General features: G+C 34.0%; 1 protein-coding gene across 2 annotated transcripts in view; it reads left to right on the plus strand.

The window, feature by feature from the left end:
* LOC115221682 overlaps positions 1-6,279 on the plus strand; it is a 54,193-nt gene extending 47,914 nt beyond the window's left edge. For both annotated transcript variants that reach the window (XM_029791886.2, XM_036510645.1), the window contains one exon: positions 5,561-6,279. In XM_029791886.2, the coding sequence (XP_029647746.1) occupies positions 5,561-5,692 (132 nt within the window). In that variant the 3' untranslated portion in view covers positions 5,693-6,279. The remainder of the gene's footprint in view (positions 1-5,560) is intronic.
* Positions 6,280-12,867: the final 6,588 nt, after the last annotated feature.

Below are 12,867 nucleotides of genomic sequence, written 5' to 3' on the forward strand. Positions count from 1 at the left end.
TTTGATTCCCAGACCGGGCGTTGTGAGTGTTTATTGAGCGAAAACACCTAAAAAGCTCCACGAGGCTCCGGCAGGGGGTGGTGATCCCTGCTGTACTCTTTCACCACTCTTTCTTCTGTTGGCCTGCTCGCTTAGCCAGCGGGGTGGTGTCATTTGAAGGCTAAAACAATGCGAACGCATTGTGACCAGCGATGTGTAACAACATTTGATGGTCTGGTCAGTCACGGTGACGGTGATCACGGTGATATATATATATATATATATATCCTTTGGATATCCTTGTTGCTTATTTTGAGTATGTATATATATATATATAGAACCGATTAGATTTCCAATCTCAGCATGCCAAAGTGAAGGCATTTCAAGGATACACATAAATATAATTTGTTGGGCTCTATGCATGCGGGACTCCGGTTAAGCATTTTTGTATCTAGTCCTGGAAATTATATTTGTATACAACAGACTATGCTGATGAGCTTGCAAATTTCCACGTATCCATATGCGTGGATATTAAGAAACAAAACTGATCGGTACATAGGTAATCGTTATTTCGTATATTTTCATTTGTCTTGCTTATTTTTTTACACTTCGGTTTGTGCAGAGTTTTTATTTGAGAATACATTCTTCGTGGAAAATAGCAATTTTGACGTCTATATCTAGCATTTTGACCGTCCACTTTTAGTGGTCAGTCCTTTAAATTTTGTATATATATAAATAAAATGCAGACACAAGTTACTTTACTTATATAATAAATTTCTTGATAAATAATGAATATTTCTTAGCCTTAATTAGCTCCTTATTTGTTGACTTATGTAAAAGTATTCTAAATATAGCAGGTGATTTGTAGTACTTATATTAGTTTATTTTAGTTATTTAGGTTCTGTTTTTAATTATAGTTAGATTATATATAGTTGTTTATTTTACTACTAAATATATTTTTAAATAAATTTTTAATGGTTTATTGAATATAGCGTTGGGTAAGTTACAATTTTATTTATCTTATAATAAAGTTAAGTTTATATATTTTGTTATATTTCTGTTATAATTTTGTTAAATTATAATTTTGTTAAATTATAATTTTGTTATATTAATCTATTTGTATGAAATCTCTTTATATTTGAAATAGATTTATTTAGTTGTTTATTTAATCTAGTTTATTTAATATAGAAGTATAGATTAGTAAGATTAAATATTTCGATTAAACTTAATGTTTACCTCTATTTTTGTATTGTAGTATGAATATAGACATTTATATACGTATTTATTATATGATATATGTGTTTAGGTGTGTATGTTTATGTGTATAAGTTGATGTGCGTGTATATATATGTATATATATTTATTTATTTATGTGTGTGGGTGTGTGGCTATAGATGTATGTGTATATATTGAGTATTGTATGTATTACATGTATGTATGTGTGTGCATATGTGTATGTGTGTGTATATATGTGTGTATATATGTATATATATATATATATAATATAAATATATATATATATATATATATATATATATTATATATATTTTATATTATGTGTGTGGTGTGTATATATATATTTATATATATGTGTGTGTGTGTGTGTTATATATATATTATATAATGTACTAATAAGTAGAAAGGTAGACAATCCACAAATATCTTCAGGAAGATGGCCCTGCTCGATCTGTGAAAAGGTGTAGGTAGAAACTCTATAGATGTACCCAGTGTAAGCTATGGACACATAAGAGGTGCAGCAATGTCAAAGGTAGGCTAACTGGGAAGATAGTTTTTGTATGTGGCAGATGCTCGGGAGCATTAACCTCCGAAAATCTGCAGAAAACAACTTCCGTCACTTTCCAGGGGGAAAAACTAGAAGTAGTTGATAGCTTCCGTTATCTAGGTGACCGTCAGTAGTGGGGGTGGGTGCGCTGAAAGTGTAACTGCTAGAATAAGAATAGCCTGGGCAAAGTTTAGGGAGCTCTTACCTCTGCTGGTGACTAAAGGCCTCTTGCTCAGAGTAAAAGGCAGACTGTATGATGCGTGTGTACGAACAGCCATGCTACATGGCAGCGAAACATGGCCGTGACTGCTGAGGACATGCGTAAGCTCGTGAGGAATGAAGCCAGTATTCTCCGATGGATGTGTAATGTCAGTGTACATACTCGACAGAGTGTTAGCACCTTGAGAGAAATGTTGTACCTAAGAAGCATCAGTTGTGGTGTGCAAGAGAGACAATTGCGCTGGTATGGTCATGTGGCGAGATGGATGAAGATAGGTGTGTGAGAAAGTGCCAATCCCTGGCAGTTGAGGGAACCCGTGGAAGAGGTAGACCCAGGAAAACCTGGGACGAGGTGGTGAAGCACGACCTTCGAACTTTAGGCCTCACTGAGGAAATGACCAGAGACCGAGACCTTTGGAATATTCTGTACGTGAGAAGACCAGGCAGGACAAGTGAGCCCAGCCCACTTATGAATGCCTTTCCTCCCTTGGACACAAAGACCGGTGAGGCAAGCGAAGTCGATATAGAACCTCATCCGACAACAGACACCCATGCCAACCCCCCATGCTTGCGAAGACATGTTGGGGCAAGCGAAATCGAAATCGAAACCGAATTGAACCAGCCAGGATCCCTGGCCTGGTGGTACGTAAAAAGCACTATCCGACTCGTGGCCGTGGCACGTAAATACTCCAATGCGACCGTACGACAGGCACCCATGCCAACCCCCTTTGCTTGTGAAGACATGTTGGGGCAAGCGAAATCGAAATCGAATTGAACCAGCCAGGATCCCTGGTCTGGTGGTACGTAAAAAGCACTATCCGACTCGTGGCCGTGGCACGTAAATACTCCAATGCGACCGTACGACAGCACCCATGCCAACCCCCTTTGCTTGTGAGGACATGTTGGGGCAAGCGAAATCGAAATCGAATTGAACCAGCCAGGATCCCTGGTCTGGGGTACGTAAAAAGCACTATCCGACTCGTGGCCGATGCCAGCACCGCCTCGACTGGCTTCCGTGCCAGTGGCACATAAAATACACCAATCTGACCGTGGCCGTTGCCAGCCCCGCCTGGCACCTGTGCAGGTGGCACGTAAAAAGCACCCACTACACTCACGGAGTGGTTGGCGTTAGGAAGGGCATCCAGCTGTAGAAACATTGCCAGATTAGACTGGAGCCTGGTGCAGCCTTCTGGCTTCCCAGAACCCCGGTCGAACCGTCCAACCCATGCTAGCATGGAGAACGGACGTTAAACGACGATGATGATGATGATGATATGTATACGATGAAGCCTTCTGGCTTCACAGACCCCAGTAGAACCGTCCAACCCATGCTAGCATGGAAAACGGATGCTAAACGACGATGATGATGATGATGATGTATAGTTATACTGCAAATTTTGATAAGTATTTTAGAGATTTTGGTTATGATCACTAATTTTAGCTTATAATTATAAGAGCATTGGGAAAGACTTTATAGTACGATGAGGGGTTACTATAAAAAAATTTTTTTTTATATATATTTATTAATCATATAAGATTTTTAGAATATATTTAATAATTAGTGGTTTTTAATCATTTAAATTATTTAATTTATTTTGTATTAAGTATTATTTATCATAGCTATTTTATTAATAAATCTTATAGTATAGAGTGATTTTATTCTTTATTTGTGACTTCATTCTATTTACATTTATTGGTAAACCATAATTGTTCCCATTCACAATCTTCGTTGATAAAGCGTATTTGTTCCTCACGCTTAATGAATTCTTCAACAATTTATTCTCTTTTTTGCTAATAACGTAATTCCACAAGTATTCTTATATACGTTGTAAAGACGTTTTCCGATTCAAAATTTTAGTTCATTACAAAACCTCGCTAAGATAAGTATTTATTTATATTTAAGATCTTTAAATTGTAAATTTTAATATTTTATAAATCTTTGATATAATATTTTCCTTATGTAAATATCATTTATGTAATGATCTAATTATCGTAATTTTCTATATTATTAGACATTAAATTTAAGTTTATTCGTAAGATATTACTTAGCGATAGATTTGTTGTTTGATAGCAAGTATACTAGGTGTCTAAAGTTAGGCTTTTGTATATACATGTATTAATAGTATTAATTGTAGTTTTAAATTGCTTATAATTAAAATTAGATAAACTCTGATAAACCTAGATATGTTTCGACTAAAGATTGGTCCAGGCCATGTCTAACTTAATAGCATAACTTAGTTATTGTCTTTTTAAATTGATATTCGCTAGTTATTCCCATTGATAATTATATTTATAGTATTTATTCGATACTATATAACTATATGAATTGATTATTTCTATAAGTATTTTAAATAAGATTTCTGAAAGTTCGTTTAAGTTTGTTTGTTTGTATTTTTGAAATTAGCTATTTCATCTTTAAATATGAAAAATTAATTTATTAGGTCTTTATTATATGTGCATATATATTTATTTATAGAGATTATTTTAGATCTTAATTATAATATTTATATACATGTATATATATTCATTGATAATTTATATATAATAGTCATTTTTTTTTTATATTTATGTAATTAAATATAGACTATTACCGATATTAGATTATTGGTGGGTTTCTTACCTTATAAATAAAAATTAATATTTAACATTATAATCGATTTTGATATAATCATAATTGTTAAGTTTTAAGTTTCTAGTTTGATAATAGAGTTTATTATGAGTAAAATTATTATATTATTTATATCTTAAAAATATTGTTTAAATATTTCTGATTATTTTTAAAATATTTCAATTAACCTGAAGATTGACTGTAACCATAACTCGAATTATTAATTGAATTTAAATTATTGTTATTCGAATTGGTACAGCCATGAAACGATCGTAGTGTTTTACTCTTTATCTTTTATTAAACTTTTAATACTTTTTATATTTAAAAAATTAATTAATTAATTAATTAACTAATTAATTAATTAATTAATAAAATAATATATAAATATAAAAATATACATACATACATATATATATATATATATATTTGTATATATATATATAACATTTATTAGTTTAAATTATTTAAATATTTTTTTTATTTTTAACTTTTATATTTTTAAATTAATTTTATGTATTGGCTTATGTTTTTCACTGTTTGATTTGCCTAATAGTGGTTTTATCTCTAATTTAATATAATATAATATATTTATACTATAAAATTGGATTTAATCCTAAATCTAATTTTTCCCTGTAAATTTGGATGTATTCCCTAATATTATTATTATTATTATATATATATATATATATATATATATGTGGTGTTATTAATCTGGTTAGATGAATTTTTTTAAACTGCTGTAAAATATGAAATGCTCATAGGGCGTGATACATCTTCCGAGAGGAAGTAACTGCAAACGCCAAACACATTTATTCACATCTCTGTATGTGTTTGCTTTCTAATTTGAGATTCTGCTATTTCGTATTCTACAGAAAATGTCTTGTAATGCTTCTATTTTCGACTCTTTCCCACCTTGTTGACAAATAATAAAAAAATATTTTTTTGTTTCCCCCCTGTTCTTCTCTTGCTAGGGATTTGACCATGGAGGCGAAGACGACCTAAGTTCCATGGAAGTTACGTTTGATGACAAACCTCGCAGCAGGAAACCAGTGATTCCAATCTCCAGTTCTGACACCTACAACACAACATTACCCTGTGTCTAGTGAGGAGAGATGTCCTTCTTATCTCCATTTCTTTTTATCTCTCTAGCTAGCTAGCTACCTCTCACTATTCTATAACGATGTAATTACCTTCCAGAGGTGATGCCATTTTCTCTGTAAAATATTCTCTCTTAACTGCTGCATCTCATACATTTTTTCCCCATACACACACACACACGCGTATCTCTACGCACAGAGACTCACAAGCGCATCTGTCTATATACATGTCTGTGTATGTTGATGTAGATTTATTGTTTTAGCAAAGAATATCTGCTGTAGCTAATTCAAACAGCTTCTTTTTTTATATTCAAGAGTGATATACATACCTACATAATTAGATATATACATACATGTGTATATGTGTATGTCTATATACACACAATGATACATGCATACATACATATATATATGAATTTTTAAATCCATCTCTTTCATAGTTTTTATCTCCTTCATATCTGAAGAATATGAAATGATGACAAGGAACTTTTAGTTCTGACTTCAAGAACTTTCTCTTTCATTCTAAGAAGTATACTTGTGTGTATGAATAATTTTCCTCTGTGTGTGTGTGTGTGCATCTATCTCTATGTATATAAATTTACATAAAGATGCAAATGTGTATGTGTGTATGTGTGAGTATATATATGTATAAATACACACACACATATATATATATATATATACACACATTTATATACATGAGGGTTGCTGAAAAGTTCCTGGTTTTGAGTAAACGAAAATAATGAAGGATCATTGAATTATGATTTTATGCAAAATATTCCCCCTCTCAGATTCACACACTTATTGCAGTGGTCCCTCAGGTTTTCTAAGCCCTGTAAAAGAACTCGGAAGGTTGGGCCTCCAACCAGGCCATTTGCGATACCCTTAAAACCAGCAACTTTTCCCGCATCCCCTCATACATGCGCATACACACACACACACCACACACACACACACATGTATATGTGTGTGTGTGTGTTAAATACCAGTTTTCTGCTGGGGGTTTATTTCAATCAACTACACTGTTCCCCTCTCCCTTTGCTATATGTGGCCTTAGCTAATGTGAAAAATCATCATCATCATCATCAATGTCATTGTTATTTTAAAGGCAGCGAGCTGGCACAATTGTTAGCAAGCCAGACAAAATGTTCTACAACATTCTGGCTTTTTTATGTTCTGGGTTCAAATCCTTGGTCTTACCTTTCATCTGTTTTTTTTCTTTTTTTTTTTTTTGCTTTTTGCTAGTTGATGAAATAAGTACCAGCTTAGCACTGGGGTCGATGTAAGCAACTTATTCCTTTCCCACCAAAATTTCAGGTCTTGTGCCTAAAGTAGAAAGGATCATCATCGTCATCATCATCATCATCATCATAAACATCATCATAAGGCAGTGGGCTGGCAGAATCGTTAGCAGACCAGGCAAAAATGCTTAGCACCATTTCATCCTGAGTTCAGATTCCGCTAAGGTTGACTTTGCTTTTCATCCTTTCGAGTTTGATAAAATAAGTACCAGTTAAACACTGGGGTTGATCTTATCGACTCGTCCCCTCCCCCAAAAATGCTGCCCTTGTGGCAAAATTTGAAATGCATTATTATTATTATTATTAATATTTCGTCTGTCGCTACATTCTGGGTTCAAATTCTGCTGAGGTCGTCTTTGCCTTTCACCCTATCAGGGTTGATAAATTAAGTACCAGTGAGACACTCGGGGTCAGTTTAATCAACTCATCCCCTCCTCCAAAATGGCTGCCCTTGTGGCAAAATTTGAAGCCATTATTATTGTTGTTGTTGTTGTTAATTTAACGTCTGTGGAAAGTTATTGCTTGGATCAATCCGAGTGGCATAGAATTTGTTGTATTGCATCAAAGCAATTTGTGTTTGGGTGCAACACAGAGCCAGAAAAGAATTCTATCCTGCAACCAAAAGACACATTTGTCCACATTAGACAAAATCAGAACCATCGGTGTCCCCATTGTTACTTCTTAACAAAATCCATTCTTGGACTCAAATTACGTTCACGCATCCATCACAAACACATGCAGCTTCTTGTATTTTTTTTTTTTTTTTTCTGTTTGTTTCCAAATTCTTTCCTTGAAACACCCAAATGTCAAAATCGACAGGAGTGACCGTCATTTCTTCACAATTGATTTTTGTTAAATATTTCAATCAACACAATGTTGAAACAACAACAATGATGATGATGAGGATGAGGATGGAAACAATGATGATAATAATACAAGTATACACATGGAATTGTAATGTTTTAGTAACGTTAACGACTTGTTAAGTTAATGGTGGGTTTTTTTTTTAACGATGTGTGTCTGTAACGATGTTGTTTTTACCATTAACACCTTGTTCTAAGTTGGCTGGTAAGGACCAAAAGCAAGCTGTGTAAAGGGGCCACAGTATAAAGGCTGTACAGAAATAAGACAAGGGATTAACTGACCATTGTAGTCGAGTCGGGCCCCAGCGCCTACATTTCATAGAGTTGTAGTATATTTTTGTTATCCTGACCAAACAGACTTATGATTAATACCATTCCAGCTGTGACCATCCTGCCTTTTATTCAGTGCTTCTGAGAATACACTTTCTCATGTGCCCCCTCCTGTTTTAAAATGATAGGATGTGATTTGAGAGAGATTTAGCTACTGTATCTAGCAGAGTCCTGCTAATGCACACACGTTCCCTCCTTATGAAAACCATTTGGCAGCATTGTCTGTGTGTGGCTTTATTATGTAAATTACAGTCACCACTCATTAGTGGCACCCTAGGTCTCCTGTCTATATATATGTGTGTGTATATTATGTATATATATATATGTATGTGTATATATATATATATATATATATATGTAAAATTGCCTGTTAAAGGGTAATTTTCTATTTTGAAATAAATACGTATATATATATATATATATATATATATATACGTATTTCAAAATAGAAAATTACCCTTTAACAGGCAATTTTACATGCTAGAAATAGCAGCCAACACGGCCAAAAAACCACAATTTTGAAGTAAATATATATATATATACACACACACACACACACATATACATATATATATATTATGTATGTATATGTGTGTGTGTGTGTATTACTACACAGCCACACCTGTACTATAGAAATTATTGTGAAAACTTTTCACATTGACTGACCTTCAAAAGTTTTGCATTGTCAAAAAGACAAAAAGGAAAAAAACTGCCTTGTTGTTGATGTGAATTTTATCTCTAAGTTTCTCACTGACCTTTGATCAGTTCCCGGCATAACTGCATGGTTAAGTAGTTTGCTATGTGAATTTGGGGTTTGGCCGTTCTGCATGTCATCTTGTTAAATGTCTTCTGCTCTAGCTTCTTGGTGATCTATGCAGGTACCTACCTTATATGTATGTATGTATGTGTGTGTGTGTGTGTGAATGTGAATGTGTTTATATTCCATGCTGTCACCATTGAAGAGAAGTGGTGCTGATGGTAGCATTCATTTGTCCGTTGAAAGGAATATAAAGATATCCTTTACCTGGAAAAGGATAAATGAATGTTGGCAACAGGGAGAGTATCCAGCCGTAAAACCTTAACTCAACTCTTCCATCCATAGGCGCAGGAGTGGCTGTGTGGTAAGTAGCTTGCTAACCAACCACATGGTTCCGGGTTCAGTCCCACTGCGTGGCATGTTGGGCAAGTGTCTTCTGCTATAGCTCCGGGCCGACCAATGCCTTGTGAGTGGATTTGGTAGACGGAAACTGAAAGAAGCCTGTCGTGTGTGTGTGTGTGTATGTATGTATGTGTGTGTATGTGTTTGTGTGTCTGTGTTTGTCCCCCTAGCATTGATTGACAACCGATGCTGGTGTGTTTACGTCCCCGTCACTTAGTGGTTCGGCAAAAGAGGACCGATAGAATAAGTACTGGGCTTATAAAAGAATAAGTCCTGGGGTCGATTTGCTCGACTAAAGGTGGTGCTCCAGCATGGCCACAGTCAAATGACTGAAACAAGTAAAAGAGTATCTAAACCTACATTAGAATGAAAAAAATGTATGTGCCATGATGAGAGATGAGGTTCTTGTGCCTGGTTTGATCTTCTACCTTTGTCTATTCAAGGTGATCAGTTCAGTTTTGTTTATGTTTTAACCCTCTTTAATTGTCCGAGTCTTGTAGGCTGCTTTGCAACCTCACAGATGCAGGTACCAAAAAATAAAAAAGAGACCCCTGTACACTTAGTCAAGTGATTGGAATTAGGGTGAGCATCCAGCCATGGGGATCTTGCCAAAGCAGACATTGCGGCACGAAGCGGCCCTTGGACCGATCTGATGCTGTCAAACCATTCAACCCATCCCATTGTGGAACGTGGCTGTTAAATGATGATGATGATGATTTTCTCTGTGAATTATATTAATGGTACAGGTGTTTGTGGAATATTCAGCTACTTACTTTATTATATCAATCATCAGGAAATTCAATTTATTGATATTCGTTTGTTGAAATCATCAAGATTCCACTTATAATTAGTGGTTACTGCATTTCTTGTCTCGTTAATTTTCCATGTCCAAAAATACATATTTTGCCAAATTTTTGTGCCTTAACTTTAAAAAAAAAAAGAAAAATTCCTTTGCAATGGACCAAGTGTATAAACAAAGTAAGACTCTGGTGTCTTCTCTATTTTTATTGCATACAACCAGTAACCATTCTTCTATTCCTGGTTGATCATCAACTTCTCCAAGATGCTTCTCTGCAACTCTTCTTGGTGGAATACACTAGGAAACAAAACCTCAGCTTGACCAATGAACAAAACCACCAAACAATAGGACATGTGTTTATTTTGGTTTAACAGGGATTTTGTAATCTTGTGTGTTTCAGGCAAGAAATATATTTCTCTTGAGGCCGTTTCATTTTTGCTACCGTTAATAATGTCCCTGGTTAAGGTAGCACTATCACAACATTGTACTTCAGTTTTCTCTTACATTGACTTAATGTATTCAATATTTTGAAATTTCGCTGATCCTTGGGAACATACACACACACACACTCAATTATATATATTTTATATATATATATATATATATATATATATATAATGTAATTATATTCTATATGTAAATATTTACACACACACTCATGTATAGAGAGAGTGGAAGAGAAAATTAGATAGATGGATTGACAGATAGAGAGATAGATAGAGTGATAGGTAGATAGATAAAAGCATCGTCACACATTACACATCTTGTATATTTTAGACCACCAATTCCGAACCCATTGTCGTCATGCCAATATTTCTTTTAACTATTTAAATAAAAAATTTTTTTAAATTACCCAAAAATATATTCCAACGAGGAACACTTAACATTTCCTAGTTTTCTTGGGAAAATATATTTTTTTGTTTGCCACAAACGTTATGTTGTGTCCTTAATACCTTTTCGCATACGTATCCATGAACATTTTTTCATTTTATCAGAAGTTTCAATGTAAGCAATTTTGTCTTTGCGATTTCCTTGACCTTCCTCACGAATGTGCCACAAACCCATTGCATGGGACCAGCTGGTTGAGGTGAATTTAAGGACCACTGATGCCCCTGTCACAGTTCTTCTTGATGTAGAAATAGCTGAAAGACTGCATATATTTACATTTGCCAACTGTATGTATTTACTAATATATATAAACATATATACATTCATACATATATACACACATACATATTTATATATACATATATGTATACATATATATCTATATATATATATATATATATAAACACAACATATATGTGTATATACATGCACATACACAAATGCATAAACGTTTATGTATGTATATGTGCATACATGTGTGTGTGTGTGTTAATACTATATATGCATACGGAAGTTATGTGTTGGGTATAAATACATGTGTATGTGTATTTATATAAATGTATACATGTATATATATCTGTACACTTATACACATGTATTCATACATGTATACGTGTGTGTATATATATGTGTGTATTTATGTAAATGTATACGTGTATATATATATATATATATATATATATTTTTATATAAATGTATACATGTATATATATATATATATATATATATATATATATATCTGTACACTTATACACATGTATTCATACATATATACGTGTATGTGTGCATAGACACATACATGTGTGTGTGTACACACACACACACGTATGTGTCTATGCATTAAGTCCCTATTTGCTATTTACAATATAGTTCATTATTTATTACTAAACGTGAGATGGTTTTTAGGTAGCTTGGAATGGAGCGGGGGGTGGGGCAACACAGGTCTGGTTTCATTTTTGTAAATATCCAAATGGCACAACATATTGTATGTTTGACCATTCTTCATCTAAATATCTTGTACATACCATATATATTATACACACACACACACACACACATATATACACACATCTAAAAAAATATATATATAATATATATAGCGCTGCTGATATATATATACCTTTTTTTTTTGTTTATTGTTATAGTTTGATATTTTTAATTTTTCTATTTTGCTTCCGCAGTTTTACATTAGAAAATTTCTAGAAAAATCCTTGCCATCATTCTTTGTCTACCTTTTACCGTTTTGTTGTTTCCCAGGGGTCTTCTGCGACACTGCTGTCCACCTGGCAAAGAAATCATTTGTTGAGCTTTTGTTTTATGTTTTTTTTTATCATTTCTATTTCTTTTTTAAAGTTTAAAGAAAATACTTGACTCTTATCCCGATGTAGGTCATATTCAGAGAGTCTTTTATGTTGGGTTTTTTTTTTTTTTGACGGGGTGTTATATAAATATGTAACTGGACATGAGCAATGTCCCGTGAAAACAAGGCGCAGGAGTGGCTGTGTGGTAAGTAGCTTGTTTACCAACCACATGGTTCCGGGTTCAGTCCCACTGCGTGGCACCTTGGGCAAGTGTCTTCTACTATAGCCTCGGGCCGACCAAAGCCTTGTGAGTGGATTTGGTAGACGGAAACTAAAAGAAGCCTGTCGTATATATGTATATATATATATATATATATATATATATATATGCGTGTGTCTGTGTTTGTCCCCCTAGCATTGCTTGACAACCGATGCTGGTGTGTTTACGTCCCCGTTACTTAGCGGTTCGGCAAAAGAGACCGATAGAATAAGTACTGGGCTTACAAAAGAATAAGTCCCGGGGTCGATTTGCTCGACTAA

Source organism: Octopus sinensis, linkage group LG18 (genome assembly GCF_006345805.1).
Source record: "Octopus sinensis linkage group LG18, ASM634580v1, whole genome shotgun sequence".
Classification (NCBI taxonomy): Eukaryota; Metazoa; Mollusca; class Cephalopoda; order Octopoda; family Octopodidae; genus Octopus; species Octopus sinensis.